Below are 22,293 nucleotides of genomic sequence, written 5' to 3'. Positions count from 1 at the left end.
TAGCACTAGTCCCTAACTGTACACCTACAACCAGTGCTAACAGCGTATGTGTTCTTAATAAAGATTCTAGATAGTTTCAACAGAATTTGAAAATCCTGATTCACTAATAGCAGGATAATACAAATGCCATGGTATTACCATGGTATTGTCACTGCTGAGAATGATCCATTGCCCAAATAATATATGGTCAGTGCTTGTAGTGGAATATGGTAGTGCAGAGCAGTAACTGTAACTGTATATACACACAGTACATTAATATGGTTGGTATAATTCATAAAATAGCAAATGAATGTACACCGATCAGACCTTTTTTCTTCACACACTGTTCATTTTATCAGCTCTACTTGCCACGTAGAAGCACTTTGTAGTTCTACAATTACTGACTGTAGTCCATCTATTTCTCTACATAACTTTTTAGCCTGCTTTCACTCTGTTCTTCAATGGTCAGGACCCCCACAGAGCCACTTCAGAGCAGGTATTATTTAGGTGGTGGATTATTCTCAGCACTGCAGTGACACTGCCATGGTGGTGGTGTGTTAGTGTGTGTTTTGCTGGTATGAGTGGATCAGACACAGCATCACTGCTGGAGTTTTTAAATGAGTTGGTCATCTTCTAGACCTTCATCAGTGGTCATTAGATGCTGCACATGGTGCGCTGTTGGCTGGATATTGTTGGTTGGTTGGACTATTCTCAGTCCAGCAGTGACAGTGATGTGTTTAAAAACTCCAGCAGCGCTGCTGTGTCTGATCCACTCATACCAGCACGACACACACTAACACACCACCACCATGTTAGTGTCACTGCAGTGCTGAGAATGACACACCACGCAAATAATACCTACTCTGTGGTGGTCCTGTGGGGGTCCTTACCATTGACGAACAGCATGAAAGGCGGCTAACAAAGCATGCATAGAAACAGATGGACTACAGTCAGTAATTGTAGAACTACAAAGTGTTTCTATATGATAAGTGGAGCTGATAAAATGCACAGTGAGTGTAGAAACAAGGAGGTGGTCATAATGTTATGCCTGATTGGTGTATGTTCAACCAGGTGCTTCTACCACAGTGCCGGGTAATTAAATGTATGTGTTTTTTTAAAATTTTTGACCCTGAATATAACTTGCTATACAAATAAAGATGTATCTTGTTCAGTAGGATGCATTTTGAAAACTGTTCCCAAATGTCCCCTGTTTTCTGTGCTCAGCTGGGCTTTGCTGATTTGAACTTGGCTGAGTTTGCAGGATCAGGGAGCACCACACGTCGGTGTTTACTTGAAGGATATGACACCAAGAACACCAGACAGGACAACTCCATACTTAAGGTACAGGTTCAAGTCAAGTCAAGTCAACTTTATTTATATAGCGCTTTTTACAATAGACATTGTCTCAAAGCAACTTTACAAAATCCAGGACCAACAGATACAAAAACCCCTGTTGAGCAAGCCGAGGGCGACTGTGGCAAGGAAAAACTCCCTGAAAATTACAGGAACAAACCTTGAGAGGAACCAGACTCAGCAGGGCCCATCCTTCTTGGGTGGTCTGGAGGATACTTTAAATTAGAGATGGGACGATCGATCGGCTATGAATCGGTATCGGCCGATTTTTAATCAAAATATGCTATCGACGATCGGTCGATATTTCCCAAATGTAGCCGATCCGATTGTGTGATATATAAAGATCACGTTAAGCTTAACAGCTCAGTGGATCGATCCAGACTTTGAGCTACGACGCACCAACCATTGCATCAAAATTAATTAACCATCACACAGAAACCACAGTGAAAGCTCTTCACGACCTAAAATAACATCATTAACTTTGTGCATCATACATACGATGCAATTTTGCTGATTGAAATATTTACTTTAAAAAGATAATTCAACCCGGTCACATCTGAGTCGATTCTATCAGCACGTTATATAAACTCCTGGTTCACTTTGGTAAATCGTAAGCGGTTCTTACTTGTGATGTAGATGAGAACAGAAAACGTTACAGAGCCAATCAGAGGCAAAAGTTTATTCATTACTAAATTTGTTAGTTCAGGATCATCTGCTGAACTTTTAGCTTACTTAGCCGGAACGAGTCTGACTCGGTTACAGATCTGTGGTAATAGCAGTTTAATTAAGCTTTATAATTAAGCTTTTTAATGTAAAAGAGTCACACAAACTGTTCTGAAGTATCTGCTGTTTATTTAAAACTACATTTTATTAATACAACGACATTTAATTAATAACAGTAAACACAGAGAGATAACTGAGAAGAGAAACTTACGCTTTGCATGAAAACGAATCGAATCATGAATCATGAATCACTTAGCGACACTGAACAAAGCGTCTCTCTTAAAGGCGCACACGCGTTTTGCGTGTTGCGTTTGTCTCCGGTTTATCTTCACTGTGAGGCTCTTTTTAAGTTTTTTTTCAGACTGAACTGGATAACATTAAACCTGCGTGCGTGTGTGTGTGTGTGGGCATGTTGCCCCCCCCCCGATCGAAATCGGCTATCGGTCGATCGCCCTGAAAGGAGATCGGAGATCGACATCGATGCCAAAAACCCTGATCGGTCCATCTCTACTTTAAATAAATGCATGATTTACACAAAGCATACAAACACAGAATTAAATGATCTAAAAGTTATAACTGGTAATAAATAGATAAATAGATAAATAATAATAGAGTTGTTATTCGCTCTAGTCTTCAATAAAGTCTGTAGTGATTTCTTGTCATTCTTGGTGCAATTACTCCAGACCCGTCACATCCGGCAGGAGCAGCATCGTTGTCACTGCAGTCTCGACTTTAATCCTTAACCTCGGCGGGTAAACAGGTTTCCATCAGAATGCCTTTGGAGTAAAACAACAAAGAATGTAGTTAATAATGTACAATGCTAGTTGATTAAAACAGTTTTACAGAGAGTTTTAGACTCCAGCAGCCCTAAATATTACAGCATAACTAAAAGGGAGAGCGAGCAGGTAACCAGGTTCAGGCAATAAAAAACCCAAATCAATGTTCAGCTGATGTGTTTTCATTAGTCTTTGTTTCTAGTCTTTTTATGATTATAAAATTGGGTCATTGAAATACATTTTATAATAATAAATTTAATACATTTAATATTTTACTTTTGCTTGTTTTTACCAGTTTAAACATTAAGTTCAAATAATGTTTTTAATTAATTTTGTATGAATAAAAGTAATGCATCACTATTAAAACTCCACTATCCCACCACTGTACAAAAATGAACTTTTTTAATGCAGGTCTACATACACTTTTTAGCTTTTTAGTTTCATTCCATCTTAATGTTTTACAACTTTATTCTGTTCATGGTCACGTTTTTTGCTGGATTCACTGGGTGCAATGCAGTAACACACACTGAACAGCATGCCAATCTATTGCGGGGCCTCACCCCTCACAACCACCATCCGTCCTCTCAAACATAGCCAATCATGTCTGTACATAGATCCACGACCGGCCGTGGCACCACTGGAAATTTGAACCCTAGATCTCAATGCTACTAAGCACTCTCTACAAAGAAATCAGAACATCAACTGCAGGCCAAACTTTTTTTTGTCTAGCATCAATACCTGGCCTCACAGATGCTCTTACCACAAAGACACAAATACAGCTCTAGGGTTAGACAAATAAGACACTTTAAAATGCTGTGGAAAGCCTTCCCAGAATGGAGTAGGTGGTGAAAATTATATGTTTTTCTTCATCTTTTCTTTGCAGGTGATCATCAGTACTCAGCTTATGTCTGGAGACCCCTGTTTCAAAACGTGAGTGTTCTAGGAGACTTGTTTAGAAGAACGTTTTTTGTATTTTTGGTGTATTGTTAAATTTAGAGGTGTATTATTGCTGCTTTAATTGTTCTTTCAGAATTTTTACTCCTTATGTCCTTGAATATCCTGGAGTGGCCTTCTTAGTCTCCAGATTTAAATTCTGTGGAAAGCTTTTGGTGGGATTTAACATAAGCCATTGCAGCACGAGATGAATGGGTAAAGATTCCACAAGAGAGGTGTCATAGGCTAGCACTTAGCACTTGTCAAGAATTTTGAGTATTGGGCTGGTTGATTAATAGTGCACATGGCATTTGTCAACTATATTATTATTCAGTTCTATAAATATCACCATAATACCGTTTAACGTGAATGGGTTTTAATATTGCCACTGTAATATTAATTATAAACTTCCAACTTTGTGTCTACAGCTCTGACCTTAACCCCACAGAACACCTTTGGGATAAATTGGAACATTAATTGTGAACCAAGTGTTCCTGTCCAACATCAGTGCTAGACCTCTCAAATGATGTTTTGATTGAATGGGCACAAGTTCCTACAGACACACCCATAGTCATGTGGAAATGGTTTTCGGAAAAGTAAAAGCTGTTTTAGCTGCAAACATGATGGTGGATTGGGTCTCCATAAACATGGCCATGGTCGTGCTTAGGTGCCCATATACTTTGGTCATATTATGTATCTGCAGCCATGTTTTAAAAATGTAGTAAAGCTGTTACAGCAGCAAAGTGGGGAGCATCTTTATATTGTTGTGTATTAAAAATGTGATTTGCAGATTTGTATCATCTGAATCTGTTATCCCACACAGTCTCTCTCTCGCTTACTCACACACACACAAACACACCCACGGAGCCACAGACTGTGACTGAATGCAGAAACCTGCAGAGCTTGCGTGGGTTTAGCCAGAGGGTTATGGCTTAGTATTCTGCTAGAAGAATCATCGTTGATCTGTTTAATATCCGATATCCGAGTTGCATCATGTCTCATCCTTTCAGTTCTTTCATACTACCTTTTGACAGAATTGTAAGTGGGGATTATATAATAGACGTGATGACCGAGCTAAGCTGTCTATGTAGAGGGTGTATCCATGTGTATCCATGTAGAGGGTGTGTGTAGTGATCGGTTGTACTGTTGCAGGTGACCTGTGCACACTCTAGTTAATTAAACATAGGGTCATGTTGTCCCTGGTACAGTCTGTCTTCCTCTCTGTCTTTTTGTTCTAACTAAACCACCCACGTTTTTTCACTCCCGCTGCCATTCTCACTCTCTGCATTTAATAGATCTGTTTAAGGACACACTTCCACTCGTATATTCTGAGAAGATTCCTTGAGGTCTACACTGGTTTTGCACAACTGCTCTCAGTTTAAGCCTGTAGACCCAACAATTCCACTGCTGTATAAACAGAAACCATTCAGATGTGGGTTTTTTTGTGCTTTTTAATCACATTTTAAAAGCATGCTTCATGGTGTAAAGTGTAACAACACTCACATCCAGACCTGTGGGCATTATTATGGATTGCTTCCTCTATTTGCTGATGTAATGTAACTTCTGGGAAGAAACAGCCTCAGCCCTTATTCCCACCTAGTTCAGTAATGGTATGCATTAGCTATTACTTGGTATTGCACATAGTAATCTTAGACTTGTGTCTGCTCGGCCATGAAAAAACCTCTTAAGCTTATGTTACTTTCAGAACCCGTTTGAAACTTTGTAGTGTGTGTAGCAACTGAGGATATAATTTTTTTTCTGGATTTTTACCCCCTTAATCTCCCAAAAATCTCAATCTCCAATTTTCAACTGTAAATCCGCTGCCACTTACACAACACCCTATCTGATCAAGGAAAGCCAGATCACCACACATCCCACTTCGACACTTGTCTAATATGTGGCGCCCTGCAATGCGAATCCTGCCAATTACCCATCATGATTACACACATACTAACTGAGTGCCCTAAATACCAAAGGTAAAAAAAATATACATAGCTGGAACAATGAAAGACATTTTTAACCTTGAAAAAGCAGAAAAGCTTTTGAACTTCATTACAATCACTAAATTAGGAATACACATATAATATCAGAGACTACCTAATGGATACAAAGCACCCAGATAAGCCTTTTCTGCCGTGAATGTAACTCACAAGAGTAAACACAGCATTAAAAGATAGATAGATAGATAGATAGATAGATAGATAGATAGATAGATAGATAGATAGATAGATAGATAGATAGATAGATAGATAGTCTAATATGTGGCCTTCTTATCACCTGCCAGTGTTATGTTCCCACACAGAGCTGTATCCTGTACAGAGTCCTTTCCACCCTTATACACAGCCAACTGTGTTTGAACTTACAAGTTGCCCAGACAAACACTCTGCAGTTTTGTGCTAGCGTGTTAGACCGTTGTATCACCTGAGCAAGACTACATCATCTTCACTCAATACCTGTTTTAGCTAGCAGTGGTTCCAATAAACGGGCTTCATGAAGTCTCAGACCTCTATAGTACACTCAATTTTACTTTCGGTTTTTGTGTGTATGAATAGTTGTATGGCCCAAAAATCTTTGACCACTAGTGAACATGCTTCTATTTTGCATTTATCTTTAATTCATTCAGTATTATACATTAGAAGTCACATAATCAGCATAATTTTAGTGAAAGCTTGAATCTTTGAAACACATTGCTCAGAAGGCATGAATACTGAGCATGTGGATTTGATCAGCTCATCAGAAGCTTGTTTAAGTTAATACATTTGCAGCCATTGTTCACCTTTTAGAAATGTGGCAGTACTAAACACTAAGAGATCCTAAAATGCATGCAATTATTTACCACAAATTCAACTTTTAACTCAAATTATTATGCTGATTCTGTTACTATGTACTAAAGTAAAAAATAATCACCAGTGATCTCAGACGTTTGGCTCCCACTGTACGTTTGGCCACGTTTGGTTTCTTTGATGTATGAGATTTATAATGTCATTTATTCCTATTTTAGGCCACCATCCACTGCCACAGTGATCGGGATTCAGGGGGACGTGGACAGTTTATTGGAAGAGCGGAGAGGGGGCGACACCCAGAAACCCTTTCTAGGACTCTCAGGTATGTCTGCAGGAGACAGCCTGCTCTCTTACACCAGAGGTTCTTTTGTCTAGGCATATGCCATGATAGGTGCAGATGCTGCTGAATGAATTTTGCTGGTATGGCTTGGGTTTACATTAAAGGAGGAGTCACAGCAAATAAATACAAAGTTTGACTGTGCTCTCCACTACCACCACCACCGTCAAAACACTCATTAGGAAAATATGTTTTGGAAGAAGTGATCAATTCCTATGGTACAATTCCATGGTACAAGACATGTGGCCCTTTGATTATTTTTTGACATTAATAGTTGACTTTAAATGTACTGTTGTCATATTCAGAAAAAAAGGAAGGTGATGTTTCAGATTTACAGATCTTAGTTTTGTCGTAATTATTTTTGCATGAATTGACTGGTACTACTTGTAGTGCTGCTTATTTTTTGCTTGCATTGATTGTTCTGACTTACAGTACTAATACTAATAGTACTAATACTATATTGAAATCAACTGGCCTTGCAGCTCGGCTAGCACATTAAACATCAGGACACATGCCTGCTCTCTCCTCTCTTTTTCTCTCTCTATTCCTCTCCCTCTGTTCTGTGACTTTTTTCTTTCTGAAGCTTTCTGAGAACAGCCTTTTGAAAACAGACTGCTTTAATGTATTATTCAGCTGGCATAGAGATCCAGTGAGCCAAATCAGCCATCCTTGTCCTTCTACCTGAGCTACAAGCTCCTCGATGTATCAGTGACTGTTAAACCAGCACATAAGGTCTTTTCATCCTCTCATTATCCAGACATTAACATGCCCGCCTTACATGATCACTGAATGAAAGTGGCACCTCATGCGCAGAAAGCTTCTGTGACCTGAACAGCTATTTTCTCTGGGGTGTTGAATTAATCAGTGCAGCCATTTTTTTCAGCAGTTTTGTAATGTGACATGAGCCAGAGTTATTTTGGTGAGCACTGAATTGCAGAGCACTGACCTGACAAATGTGAAATTAGATGAAGACCAGACCAAATTTTACATGGTTTTAAGCTAACAATCCAGCAAAACTCTAAATACATTCTTCTATTACTAAGTCATAATAATAAACATTTTGAACTACACTGAACTAAATCACACAATTCTGCGTTTTCTTGTCTTTTTTTAATCATACTGAAAAATCATTTACAGTCAGGCCGCTCAGGTGGCGCAGCGGTAAAACACGCTAGCACACCAAAGCTGGGATTTCGCATACATCGTATCGAATCTCAGCTCTGCCTTTCGGCTGGGCTGGGAAGCTGCATAAACATTGATTGGCTTTTGTTCATAGGGTGGGACAAGCCGGATAGGGACTCCTCGTGACTGAGTGATTTGCGGCCTCTGCTGTCTGGTTGATGGCATCTGCACAGAGTCGAAAAATAATACTGATCAGGGTGTGGCTCTCTGTGCACAAAGCTGATTGGCATATGAACTCCCTTCATGCAGGTGAAAAAATGCAGTCGGCTACTGCCCACGTGTCGGAGGGGGTGTGTGACAGTCTCGCTCTCCTCAATCGGGGCGGGGGTCAGCTCCAGTAGAGAGGAAGCATAACGCAATTGGGTATAAATTAGATGTACTACAAATCGGGAGAAAAAGGGAGAAAATGCATTAAAAAAATCATTTACAGTCATGGCTGGAAAAGGTATATAAAATCATGTTCTAAAACTCTTTTAGAACAAGTAATGTGTCTTGTAGCTTTTGATCAGACCTTGACAGTGATCATAAACCATTTTAGACCATTTTGGAATTTCATGCATGGACAGTCCTTTTCAGATCATGCCACATAATTACAGCTGGACTCTGACTTGGTCTTTCCAAAACACAAACCGTCTTCTTTTTAAACTGTCCTGTTGTTAATTTATTTATGTACTTTGGTCGCACTGTGCAACAGCCAGATTGGTCTCTGGTGTCCTTTCATTAACTTGCTTTCTTTTTATATTGAACACAGTGTCAGAAATGTAAGCTCTAGAAATTTCTGCAGATATTTTACTGTTTCATTTGTCCATTTACCCCTTTTTAGCATTGCAAGTTGTGCTCACGGCAGTGGTAGCTTAATGGTTAAGGTACTGGACTAGTGATCAGAAGATTGCTGCATCAAGCCCCATCACCGCCACAATGCCAAATGTTGGGCCCCTGAGAGAGGCTCTTAATACTAATTTGCTTGTGTTGTATTGGTCTCAATTGTAAGTCATTTTGGATAAAAGAGCCTTCTACATGCCATAAACTTAAATGAGTTTGACACTATTAAACCAGAAAAGATAAACACAAGTCAAAGAAACAGATACTTAATTGACTTAACTAAAGCTGTAGTAATGTAAAAGATGTTTTGTGAATCAGTGGGCTAACTGAAAACCTCTGTGTCTACAGAAACCACAAGCAAGTGCGGCTCTTTACCGGAGGAGCTGGGGGCGTGTGGTCACTCCCGAACCTCCAGCTATGCTAGTCAGCAATCCAAAGTATCGGGTAGGTCTTTAGCAGTGTTTCTTTTTCTCTTTCAGCCTGTTCTTTGATAACACTGTGGTATGAATAAATAAATGCATAAATGAAAATATGAAATAAAAATACAACGAAATTTTCTGTGCTCTTTGGAAACAAAAATGCATACTCAAGGCGCCCAGGTGGCGCAGCGGGATATACCGCTGACGCACCAGCACCGAGTTTCTGAACCTCCCGGTTCGAGGCTCGGTGTTGCCACCGGTCGGCTGGGCGCCATCTGGCGGGCATAATTGGCAGTGCCTGCAGGGTGGGGGACCGGACTATATGTGGGTGGGTGCACATGTCCTATTTTTGCAGTTCTTGATTTGCAGCCTTTATGTGGTAACTTACCTGTTTGTCATTAAAGTATTATTGTATTATACTATTACATACAGTATGTATATCATTTTAAAACAACACATTGACAACAACACATTCCTAGGGTAAGATAACTTTGACAATAAGATGAAGAGGAGTGTGTATAAGATTAATTCTATACTTGTTACTATAATTCTATACTATGCTTGTTGGAAATCCAAACAAGGTATTCCAAAACCATGGATATTAATATGGAGTTGGCACACCATTTGCACTACAACAGCCTTCATATATCTGGAAAGGCTTTCCAAAGGATCTTGTGTAATTGGTAGAATCTGTGCCCATTAAGTCAGAAACAGTTGACATTGCTATTGATGTTGGAGGAGAAGGCTTGACTCGCATTGTGAACAGGCACATAGTCATGCTGGAAGAGGCGGTTTCTTTTGTCGATTTTTATATAAACCCCCGTCTTAAGTCTGTATTTATGTTTTAATTTTTTAGGTTTTTTTTCTCAGTTGTCTTTCTTTTCTGTTTTTTTTACTGTCCTGCTCTTGTACTCCAGTAAGTAGTAGTTCATTTCCCTAAGGGTTAATTATCTTATCTTAAGAGGCAAGGGTCTTTTCCAAACTGTTGCCACAAAGTTAAAAGCATAATGTTTCTTTTACATATTAGTTATTTTATAAAAGTGTTAACTTTGGATGTGACAAACACAAACTTAATAATTAGGGAGGGTGTTCACACACTTTTAACTATAAAGTTTATTTATAATGTATTGAAATACAGTATTGAAAACATCTGAACGTCTTTAAAAATCAAACTGCAGGCCACTCAGGTGGCGCAACAGTAAAACATGCTAGCACACCAGAGCTGACATTTCGAACTCGTCGGTTCGAAACTCGTGGGTTTGAAACCCATCCGGCAGGCTGGGCGGCTACATGAACAACGATTGGCTGTTGTACATACAGGGTGGGAGCCGAATGGGACCTCATAACTGATGCGGTTGTGACCTTTGCTGGCTGATTGATGGCGCCTGCACAGAGTCGAGGGATAATGTGTTGGTCAGGGTGTGTCTCTCAGTACACAAAGCTGAGCTGCATATGAACTCGCCTCGTGAAGGTGGAGGGATGCAGTCGGCTGCTGCGCACATGTCGAAGGGGGCTCTTCTCGGTCAGGAGTGGAGGTCCGCATCAATAGAGAGGAAGCATAATGCAAACGGGTAGACTAGATCGGGAGGAAAAAATGCAAAAAAAAAATATATATCAAACTGCAGCTGCGTGTATAAAGTAACTTAATAATAAAGTAAAATATGGGACCTGTTAAACTGGCTGTGGCTATTATACATCTGGTTTTGGGCAGCGGTAAAATTATACGACTGCCATCAACTGTTTGTGCAGCTTTTTAAAACAAGACACGAGAAGGAAGTGTGTAACAAGACAGACTTCATTATCTTCTCTCTTTACTCCATTACTTTTTGACCAGAATTAGGCTATTTGTGCATTTGTACTGAGAAGAGTGGTCCACCTCAAGTGTGGTTATGAACACTGGGTATGAACAGTGTAAGTACATTTGTATGCCAGTCTTGTACATAGCATGCAAACGTTTATGGCTTTCTCACAAAAAGTATAAGTAAATCTCTTTTGTTTTTGTTCTTTCTTTTGCTTATTCACAGTGCCACAGTGCACTAATGCATAAATTATCAAGCACTTAAAACAAATCAAATGTCGCAGATTACACAGATGATTAGATAACAGGTTCTACAGGGCCGAGACAGCACTTAGTCCATCTTTAAAGCTTTCAGATTAGATTAGAAACATTTCTCTTGTAAGCTTTAGACAGCTATAAAATGAAACTGGCCAAGCTGCCTCCTTAAAATCTCCCTTAAAGCCGATTCGGAGGGATTAAGTTCAGTTTGATTCTGTAAAATAAGACCAAAGAGGCAGAAGATGCTTTCATTCACAGACAGTGTGTCTTGAAAAAGAGCTTCTTATTTCATGTTCTATTTCTCATCATCTTCAGTCTGACTCATACATGAACAGTGTGAGGGTGTTAAATGGCTGCTGAATGATTGATAAGGATGAAAAGCCTTTAGCTAGAAAGCACAGGCCCGACCTAAATATTTAGGGCTGAAATAAATAAAACAACCTAAGTCTAATGAGTGCTCACTACACAATCATTCCCTGATGAGGGGTCTCACACGACATGATTTAAATATAATTATTCTGTTAGAAACAGCAAACACATTAAAGAAACACACTGTTTAGTGCAGAAAACTGGGTTAAGAGGACAAGGGATGATCAAGGCTGCTTTATGTGCGCCCAAATGAATGAAATTCTAAATATCCAAAGCAAGAATACATCGTATCGAATCTCAGCTCTGCCATCTGGCTGGGCTGGGCTGCTACATGAACAATGATTGGCTGTTGTTCAGGGTGGGATAAGCCGGCTCAGGGTTCCTAATAACTGATGCAATTACGACCTCTGCTGGCTGATTGATGGTGTCTGCGCAGAGGAATAATGTGTTCATCAGGGTGTGGCTCTCCATGCACAAGGCTAATCCGCATATGAACTCGCCTTGTGCAGGTGAAAAGAGCCAGTTGGTACTGATCATGTGTCGGAGTGATTGTGTGATAGTTGTGAAGCTCCTCAGTCAGCAGTGGAGGTTTGTATTGGTAGAGGTGAAGCATAATGCAATCAGGGTAATTGGATATGACTAGATTGGGGTGAAAGAGAAAAAAAATGTATTACATTAAGTTTACGTGTCTGATTTTTTTAAACAAGTTGCCGATATAAGCACTTCATGTCAGGCCTTGTCAGATTGTTCTGATAACAGATACTAACATGATGTTTAATTAGGCTTTGCGTTCTTTAACAGTAAAAGTTTGCCTAAATTGTTTCCTTTTACCACCAAGTGTTGTTATATTTATTTTTAAAACATTTACTCTGGTAGTTTTTTCCTTGGTTATTTTATAACAGACATAATGGAATTTCATTAAAAACAGCATTATTTAGGTAATTTGCTCAGTACTGGTTTCCTTTCCCTGTTTTTGCTAAATGTATGTTGAACATATTTTGAAAATAAAAAATGCTTACAGTAAAGTTGGGCTGCACACTTAATCCAATTTTAATCGTCATCCTTTAAGGTTACAGCACAAGTCATTCTCGCTCCTCCAGTCTATCAGAGTTTACCCACAGGAGGAACACATCAGTGGGCAGCACCTCCACAGGCATTGCCAGTATCCCTGAGCCCAGTGAAGGGAGCCCAAGCTCCACAACGTCCCCTGCTCCTGCCCCTGGAGCCTGTAGCACCCTGCCAGAGCACCCTGCCACACCTGACCGAAATGCCAGCAGGTCAGTTATGGTAACAGCTGCTATTGTGTATGATTAAGGCAGCACACTTAACACACTGAGCTTAACTTTATTTAACACTGTAATTCATGTCAGTTGTAAAGACTGTACCTGCTAATTTTGCCTCATCCCAAAGTTATTTATAAATCCTATATTCAGAAAAGTTGAATGGAAAGAATGACTTACAATGTTTTTACTGACCAGCTATATTGTCTTTTGTAAATATAGAGAGATTTGGAATTTGATGCCTACAACACAAATAGTTGGGATGGGGCAGTGATACATTCATAGAGCATTTAAGTTACACTGTTTTGAAACATTCCACAAGCAGGTGAGCTGGTGACAGGGTCATAGTTGGCTATAGAAAAAGAGCCGACAAGCAAAGACTCACTGGTCTGTCAAAACTGTACCAATTAGTATTCTTAATTCACAAAAGATTCAAAATTTAACTAATAAAAAGGTGATGTCACACAGTGGTGAGCATGCCTCTGAGTGTGTTGCAGGCATCAAACATTAAAAAGAGCTGGTGACATTTTTTGCATGAGCAAACAATAAAGAGAGAAGCTAGGTGACCTTACCCTTCCAGAAGGTAGCTTAAATGTGATAGGGCAGATTTAGTTAGTAGGTGCTTCCGGCAGGCTGAGCGCCTACACGAACAATGATTGGCTTGTTGTTTTGGCAGGGGATTTCTTTTGACTGTTGCAATTACAACCTCTGCTGGCTAATTGATGGTGCCTGCACAGAGACTGGGAATAATGTGTGATCAGGGTTTGTCTCTCCATACACAAAGCTGATCCACATATGAACTCGCCTCATGCAGGTGAAAAGATGCAGTTGACTCATGCACACGTGTCTAAGGGGACGTGTGTTAGTCACGGCTCTCCTCAGTCAGAGTGGAGGTTAGCATCAGTAAAGAGGAAGCGTAATTCAATCAGGTAATTGGATACAAATAGTTTGGGAGGAAAATTTAGGGGAAAATGCAAACAAAGTGGGAATTTGGACATGAATGTGAAATGTGCTTCTTTAAGCCCACATTTGACCTGCCAAAAGACATTGCAGTCGGCTGGAAGCATGCCTTCCCCAATTTGTGGAAGTCATGTGATAGGGGAGACCCAAAGAGTGGGTAGAAAATTAGATGTATAAATTAGAAAAGAAATAGAAGGTGAAATACCAAAAGAACAAGTCAAACTGTTCAATATATGTTGAACAGAAAAATGGTGAAACAGACACTCAGGTTGCCCTGTTTGTAAAACACATTAGCTCACCTCTGCTGAGATCTCGGGTTCGAATATCAGCACTGCTATTGGCCAGCCAGGTGCATACACTGACATGATTTGGCTGTGTCTGAGGAAAGGCAGGTCGAAGGGATTTCTCATTACTGCAGCGATTTGCGTGCCTCTGCTGACTGGTTATTGGCGCCAGTACAGAGATGGTGAATAATGGAGAGCAGTGTGTGACTCTCAGTATGTGTTACTGATCCTTGTGTGAACTTGCCTTGTACAGGTGAAAAGAAGCTGTTGGCTACTGCACACATGTTAGAAGGGGTATCTCCTGTGTCAGGGAAGGGGTCTGCAGCAGTGGAAGATGCTGAGTTTTTGAATACAGTGCATAAACAGAATAACGTTTTAACATTGATAACCATTCAGTTATATCTCTGTTCTCTGAGTTTCCTTTATGTGCAGCTTGAATTTAATTAAAAACCACCCCTATCTGTGCTAATTCACACACTAAACAATATAAAGCATTATTCCCGGTCTTGGTGATTGCACGCAGTTATAGTTATAGTGTTCCTTCCTTACAGACACCCGATGAAGCAGGACTCCATGGAGTCTCAGCTGAAGCGAGTGGATGCCACGAGGGTGGACGCTGATGATGTGGTGGAGAAAATCCTCCAGAGCCAAGACTTCACCCATGGCCTGCTAGACTCTAGTGCAGAAGGTAACCATGGCAACCCTGCTTGCCGGCAGCTTGTTGTGTCGTCTGTGCAGTTCAGTTTCGAGGCCTCTTCTCAGAAAAACAGCATCAGTGTTTGATTGTGTGTTTCAGAGGAGGGCCTGCGTTTATTTGTGGGTCCTGGAGGAAGCACAGCTCTTGGTAGCCATCACCTACCCGCTAGGTAAGAAACGTTTAACACTATTAGAAGAAAATGTTGTCAATGTTAAATGTAAATGACATCCCATATGTCAATAGATTTGTCACTAGGGAAGATTATTTTCTGACTGATGGATAGAAATGCCATTGTGAATACCTTAAAATCACAAAACAAGACATTAGCACAGTCATCCCCCACTAGCCCTGTCTATAATTGCATTAAGATTTCCAGTCAACACAAGAACAGTCCTAACCTACCTCGCAACCATAAAATTACAATATAAAATAGTCCCAAAATATAAAGACAAGATAAAGTAAGCAGACAGAAACATGGTACCCATCTTGCCATGAATTGACAAACACACACATTAAACATCCCAAAAAATAATGATATTATTAAATAAGATTTCCGCCTCTCAGGTGGCGCAGCGGTAAAAACACACGCTGGAACCAGAGGTGGGATTAGCGTGGGTTAGCTTTGTTCTCCTCAATCAGAGCAGGGATCGGCATTGGTGGAGAAGAAGCATGATGCAATTGGACGTGCTAAAAGGGAGAAAAAGGGGAGAAAATGCATAAACAAAAAATAAATAAATAAGATTTCCAGACAGCCAACCCAAACTGTCAAAATTAGCATTAGACTTTCATTTCTTCTCTACCATACTTCTCAGATGACATCTAGCATTCTTCTTTCATATGCCAAATCATTATGATGATGCCAAAAGTATGTGGATACCACTTGTAATTATTGAAATTAAGTGTTTCAGCCACACCCATTGCTTAAACCGAACTGTAAAAATGAATTCTTTGCTTCCAAGGCCCTGTTCAGTTCCAGCATGGTTTGACGTGTTTGGGATATACATTGGCCTGCACAGAGCTCTGACCTCAATCCAAATGGGATGAACTTGAATGCAAAGGAGGGTCACCGTTGAATTAATGCTTATGGCTTTGAAATAGGATGTCCAAATATATTTGGCTATAAAGTGGATATTAGACTTCTAGATGGTAAGACACAATAAAATGCATTTTCACAACTCCACTGCTCTTGAGTACTGCTCCGTCATTGTGTTTTACACCACCCAACTGATGCTTTGTGCAAGATGCTTGAATTTATGCTCCTGTTGGGTTAAATATACAAATCCTCTAATAAAAGGAGTGTTTACGTTCACTGCTTAATGCAACAATATTATGGACATTGTGCATCAGATCTTGATGATTGATAGATTCAACCCAAATCATCAACCCACTGAGGCCTGAATTCTAAACAACACTAAAAATCAAAGTAAAAATCACAGACATCACGACAACACCCAGTAACGTCTTGGCATGTTCCTGATGAGAAAGAGGATGGAATCCTTGGGCATCTCCTCCCAGACCTGGAGCTCAGTGAGCTCCTGGTCAGTCTGTGGCACTGCCTGGTGGAATCAGATACACTGATATCATTGGTACCATTAGCAATCCTCAATGGATAAGCCTCAATGGATAATCACTAACCCACTGCCAGACCAATTATGCTAAATAATGTTGCAGGAAGCATAATGATCACTATGGCGTCTCCAAAATCTTTTATGTCTGTCACATGCTCAGTGTAAACCTGCTTTCATTTGTCAAAAAAACAGGGTGCCAATGGCAAAGCTGCAATATTTGGTGTTTTCTGCACCAAATCAAGCTGCATTGGTGCTGGGTTGTGAGCACTTGTCCCACTAGAGTATTTCGGGCCCTCATGGAGTCTGTTTCTGACAGAAACATGTACACCAGTTGCCTGCTGTGGGTCATTTTAGGGCTCTGGCAGTGATCCTTCTGTTCCTCCTAACACAAAGGAGCAGATTTTGGTCCTGTTGTTGGGTTGATGTCCTCCCACAACCCTGTCCATTTTTCCTCATGTAATGGCCTCTCCTTTATGCTCTTGAGTATAGAGGACTACCTGTGCAACATTAATGGGCTGCAGGTAACGCTTACTCTATCAGTAGTGACGAGTATAACACCAAAACTCAAATCTAGAGAAGAATCAGTCAGTAAGGACGTCTGTGGCCACCACCTGCAAAGCAGTTCTTTTTTGGGGGGTTGTTTTGCTATTTCCTCTCCAGTGAACCTGTTTGTGAATCAGTTTTACTTTGCTTTGGTGCAAATAAAAGTAAAATCACTTATGCTGCCTAACTGGACAGCTTGAAGTTTTATTGACGTGGTTTTTACTGTGATTAAGTGTTTCCTTAATTTTTGGAGCAGTGTACTTTTGGCCATGTAATGCATGCTGTATCAACTGCAGTTCCGCAGACACTGTTAAATGCTGTTAAATGCTGTTACACACTGCTGTTAATTATCTATTCTGAATTTTCTCTTGTCTGAATGGCGCTGCAGGGTTGGTGCTGGTGCCTACGAACAGGTGGTGATTAAGCGCTAAAAGTAGGAGGTGCCAAGCAGAGAGGTGGCACAAACCAAAGTACAGGAGAAGAGAAGGCGTCTCCAACCTGCATTTCTGGCAGCATCACATTACCAATCCACCCTACCCCAACTGGTGGAGCTATGGGTTTGTGATGGAGAGCACCCTCTGTTGGTATTGTAGAAGCATTGGCTTTTCTGGAACCTTGGGTTATTTGAGTGACTGAAAACATGACTGTGTCTATCATTACCCAAGATTTCATCTGAGTCAGCTGTAATATTTACAACAGGAAGACAGGAAACAGTTTGTGGAACAGGAAACTCTTCTCAGTATTGTTTTCAGTTTTGTGCTGTGATCCCGTATATTTGCTGTCTATGCTGTTCAGTGGAGGTTCACACCATTTCAAAGTTTTAATGTCGAAGTGTATTCAGCAGTATTTAGTCCTGTTCCTGTGTCCATGTGGGTGTTGCAGATGCTGTGCCGCAGTATTCTAGTGAAGGTCACATCACTATTATGTACAGCTTCTTTTGGCTGATCTCATTACACTCTGATAGGAAACTGGACCAACGTGACTGAGAGCTGACAGAGGAGAGTCGCCTTTAGCAAAGAGAATTAGTGCCACTTACTACAGTGTCACTTTTATTTTTAAATATATAACAGATTTATTAACACAGATTAAACTTTGGCAGCCTCAAGCACCCCCCTCCCCTTCTTTGTTTTGTTTATTTACATTCATTTCCAAATACAGTAGGGTCACAGTTAGGGTTGGGCGATATTGCCGATTTTCATACCGTCATACCGTCTTCAGGAAATACCGCGCGGGGGGGGGGGCATTACACCACTTGAATGCAGCATATATGATTAGCGTAAAGACCTGAGTGACTTTGATAAAGGAAAATCACCTGGCCAGATGACTGGGTTGAAGTATCTTTGAAACAGAAGGGAGTGCTCACAGCCAGCTGTGTTAAGTTCCCACATACAGTGGTCAGAGGTGGGACAGGTCACAAACTGCCAATATTGTTTGGTGTTTGTTAAAGTTTATGGCGTCTGGTACAAACCAATAGAAGTGTGTGAAAACACAGTGCATCATACCCTTCTGTATACCCTTCTGTATGGGGCAACCTGTTGTTGCAGGTTGTTGCAAGTGAAAAGTCTTTTTCTATGTTTGTGTTTTAATGTTTAATTTATGTGAAATGCATTAAAAAGTCATTTTCTTCTAGCACACCAGAACTGACATTTCAAACTCGTGAGGAGGCGTGTATTAGTCACGGCTGTATCTGGTTAGGAGTGAAAGTAAGCCGCCAGTAACAGAGAGGAAGTGAAATGCAGTCTGGTAATTGGATACGTCTAGATTGTAATTAAAATAGGGGAAAAGGGCATAAAAATAATTTTCTTTTATATCACATCCACATTTTGTTACATTCTATGCTTTGGTCTTGTTTATTTGCCTTCGTCCCTATTTATCTTTGGAATGTTTTAAACAACTATCCTGTACACTCAATTCGAGAGCTTGATTACAGTTTACAGCAGAGCTCTAACAATCTACTGCAAAATAAACAGAAGAGCATAATCTTTTTTGGTGTACAATACATATACACCAACAAGCCAGACCATTCTTGCTGTTTTGGAGATGCGTCTATTCAATCATGGCTATAACAATGTGGGCTTTATAAAAGTCACTGAGGTTTTTCTGCTGCTCAGATTGCTGATTTCCACACTATAAATGTAAGTACCAGTACGAGTAACTACCATCAGCCCAACATTTCACATATCCCTTACTTTTTCACAGTTGATAAAACTACTCTCAAGGTGATTTAGGATTTGTGACATTCACACTGGAGAAGAAACTAGTCTGCATTGAGGTAGAGTTATCAATTTATCTGGACAAATTTAAACACACATTTTAGCCCAATACATTTGATGCTTCTGGGCATTTATATGCTTATTACCATTTAGTAAGCTAAGTTGTTGTGTACATCTGTTCAAATCAATTACTGCAAATTACAGTGTTACGATAAAAACACCATCACTGATAGTGCACTGTTTTGACATATTTGTAGTTTGGGACACAGCCAAAATAAAGAATGCTTGATTTTTCTAGTCTGTCATTCTGCATATGAGTTTATCCTTAAGACTGTAAATGTATTTTGACTTCTGTTAAGTATAAAAAATGATTAACAGTTTATAATAATTTATTACATTACTGTAATGTTAATAATGATTTAATGGATCTGTTGTCTTACATTAGTTAGAAATATTAGTTTTTGTTTTTATTAGGTTTTTTAAATGGTTGCCATTCTGGTGTTTTAGTTGACATGATTCTGAACTTCAACCACTGATTTAGTTTGTGATCTACTTTTTTGATTGCTATTTTTTTAGTCTCAAACTCACCAACTCAAGCTGCTCTGAAACAACCATTAGCATTATCTTTAATGTGTAGGAAAGAAGTTTCAGCACTCATGTCATAGCAGTTTCAGATTTGTATGGCTACACTTATGGCCCATTTACTGAATTCAACATGTGCGTATGAGCATCAAGGTGATGTAAGGAAGTTCAGATATGGAGTCTGAACATTGCCTCTTTTTCTTCAGGTGCGGTCAGTGTAATTATTGGTGTTATTTTACTTTTGATGTTACAAACACTACAGAATGTCTACCAATGATTTATTCAATATTTGCTGTTCATGTTGTTGTACGGTTTAAGTACTTTTGATCGATTAATAAGTATTGTTGCTTTTCTGTCTGCCATGTTCTTTGTTTTCCATGGTTTTGTTCATGTATCGGTACAAAAGCCATATATTTTATAATCTGATCCCACATGGTCTTTGGTGTGTTTTCTGAGTTAAGCTAGATGCAGTGATCACATGCATGTTCAGCTCAAGTGTTTGTGTGTGTTTCTCTGATATATTTAAAGCAGAGTATATTGCTTTTGATATGATAGACTGGACAGACTGGTTTCAGTCATACATTATAGCAAAATGCACACATTTAAAGATGACCCAACATCTCAGGTTCAGATTTATCCATTATAAATGCACAAATGTAAATACTTCACAGATGAATACCAATATGTCATCAGTGGAGGTGGACAAATTATTATTATTATTATTATTATTTTTCAATACTCAAACTTAACATGCCCAGTGTTGTGGTTTGGTTGGGCAGAAACATAATTTACTAGTTAAAGCATAAAAGCATTTAAAAATATATAGTATTTCCCTTTAAGCAGCATAAAGAAAATAAGCCAGTTCAAACTCGACCTGACATTGTGACTCAAGCAGGGTGGAATAATTTCACAGACTGCATTTTTACTAATAAATCAAAGACCATTGCCACCAGTATGATACATACTCTGTGGTGTTTAATTGTTTTTGACTCACTAGGGAAATTTTCTTTTTTTCCCCACATTAAGTGCATATAAACAGACCAGGACTAATTGTTAATGTAATTAAACACATTACATTAACAGCACTGAACTACTAGTACGGTTAATTCATTTGTTAAAAATATTTTATGCTGATTGAATTCAAGCTGGTGACGTGGGTTCTACACAGCACCGTGGGTCCTGGGGAACTGGGTTCAGTCTTTGCCTCTACAGATAGTAAGGCATTTTACCTGTGTGGGGGTTTTCCTCATACCTGCCTTCCAATACCAAACACAAAAGCATAAATCCTTAGAGCAGTAATCTTATAAACCGTGGCATTTGGGGACAGAAACTTACTTACAGTTGACAGACATTTGGAAACTAGATTTCAAATAGCCTTCAAATAGCTTTATACACCCTTACCTTCCTCTTACAAGTGCATACTTGTCCTTGAGAAAACAGTAATAAAAAGCTAACAACCCAATACAAATATTTTAGGTCATTTTTTAATTAAAAGAATGCTACCTTGTGTTCTACAGTTCCATCATATCAAAACAAAAGGTTTCCTGAAGAGAGTATTTTATCCACAGTGTTGTATATTTACAGTGTACAATAGAACTCATTAATGTTAGCATACTGTAAGTACTTTACATGTTGTAGCGATCAACATGGTATTTTTTATATCTTCTGTGAAGCTTTGCTCTTTGTACTGTACAGTGTCTGATGTAACGGTGACATTGCTTTTAACTGCCCTGCAATGTTGTGATGTTTATCCACTTTTGTCCAACAGTGGCTTCTCTGCCATCTGATTACATGTTTTGTACACTTAAATAAACCAGTACATCTCTAAAGCAACGTAGCAAGACTTTAGTAATTTTAGACTGCATTTATTAACACTTTTTATTCATCATTTGATCTTCTTGACCACTGAACTCTTTGGTCAAATGTAACATCCGGTGATAGTCGACAGTTGTCTCAATGTCCTGAGGTGTGCTACTTATACAGTTATACAGTTAATACAGCACTCTCTTTGGTATCAGCAACTACCTACATCTACATAACTTACTCTTTTTGTAGGTACACCTATAGTACACCTACTATAGTAGTACTTTATAGTGCACTCTACAGGAATACAGTTAGCCATCCCTGTCTGTCCTGAAAGGATCAACTACTAAGCTCATATTTCTTGGGGTTTGTTTTGTTTGTTTATTAGGATTTTAACGTCTTTCACATGTTTCACACTTTGGTTACATTCATGACAAGAACGGTAGTTACTCATTACACAAGGTTCATCAGTTCACAAGGTTATATTGAACACAGTCTTGGACAATTTTGTATCTCCAGTTCACCTCACGTGCATGTCTTTGGACTGTGGGAGGAAACCGGAGCACCCGGAGGAAACCCACGTGGACATGGGGAGAACATGCAAATTCCACACAGAAAGGACCCGGACCGC

General features: G+C 39.5%; 1 protein-coding gene across 2 annotated transcripts in view; it reads left to right on the top strand.

Annotated features, from left to right (window-relative positions):
• The window catches only part of fam102bb (family with sequence similarity 102 member Bb), a 37,498-nt gene extending 17,896 nt beyond the window's left edge, over positions 1-19,602 (top strand). The window contains exons 4-11 of one of the 2 annotated variants that reach the window (XM_063001217.1): positions 1,204-1,320; positions 3,715-3,761; positions 6,766-6,869; positions 9,237-9,332; positions 12,802-13,009; positions 14,808-14,944; positions 15,053-15,122; positions 17,453-19,602. In XM_063001217.1, coding sequence (XP_062857287.1) covers positions 1,204-1,320; positions 3,715-3,761; positions 6,766-6,869; positions 9,237-9,332; positions 12,802-13,009; positions 14,808-14,944; positions 15,053-15,122; positions 17,453-17,495 — 822 coding nt within the window. In that variant the 3' untranslated portion in view covers positions 17,496-19,602. Of the gene's footprint in view, positions 1-1,203; positions 1,321-3,714; positions 3,762-6,765; positions 6,870-9,236; positions 9,333-12,801; positions 13,010-14,807; positions 14,945-15,052; positions 15,123-15,912; positions 16,093-17,452 lie in introns of those variants that run through there. The other variant, XM_063001216.1, reaches the window with a different exon arrangement.
• The last annotated feature ends 2,691 nt before the right edge of the window (positions 19,603-22,293 follow it).

This window comes from Trichomycterus rosablanca, chromosome 9 (genome assembly GCF_030014385.1).
Source record: "Trichomycterus rosablanca isolate fTriRos1 chromosome 9, fTriRos1.hap1, whole genome shotgun sequence".
In the NCBI taxonomy this organism is placed as follows: domain Eukaryota; kingdom Metazoa; phylum Chordata; class Actinopteri; order Siluriformes; family Trichomycteridae; genus Trichomycterus; species Trichomycterus rosablanca.
The sequence above is the reverse complement of the archived record's forward strand: the minus strand, read 5'-3'. Positions and strand labels throughout refer to the sequence as shown.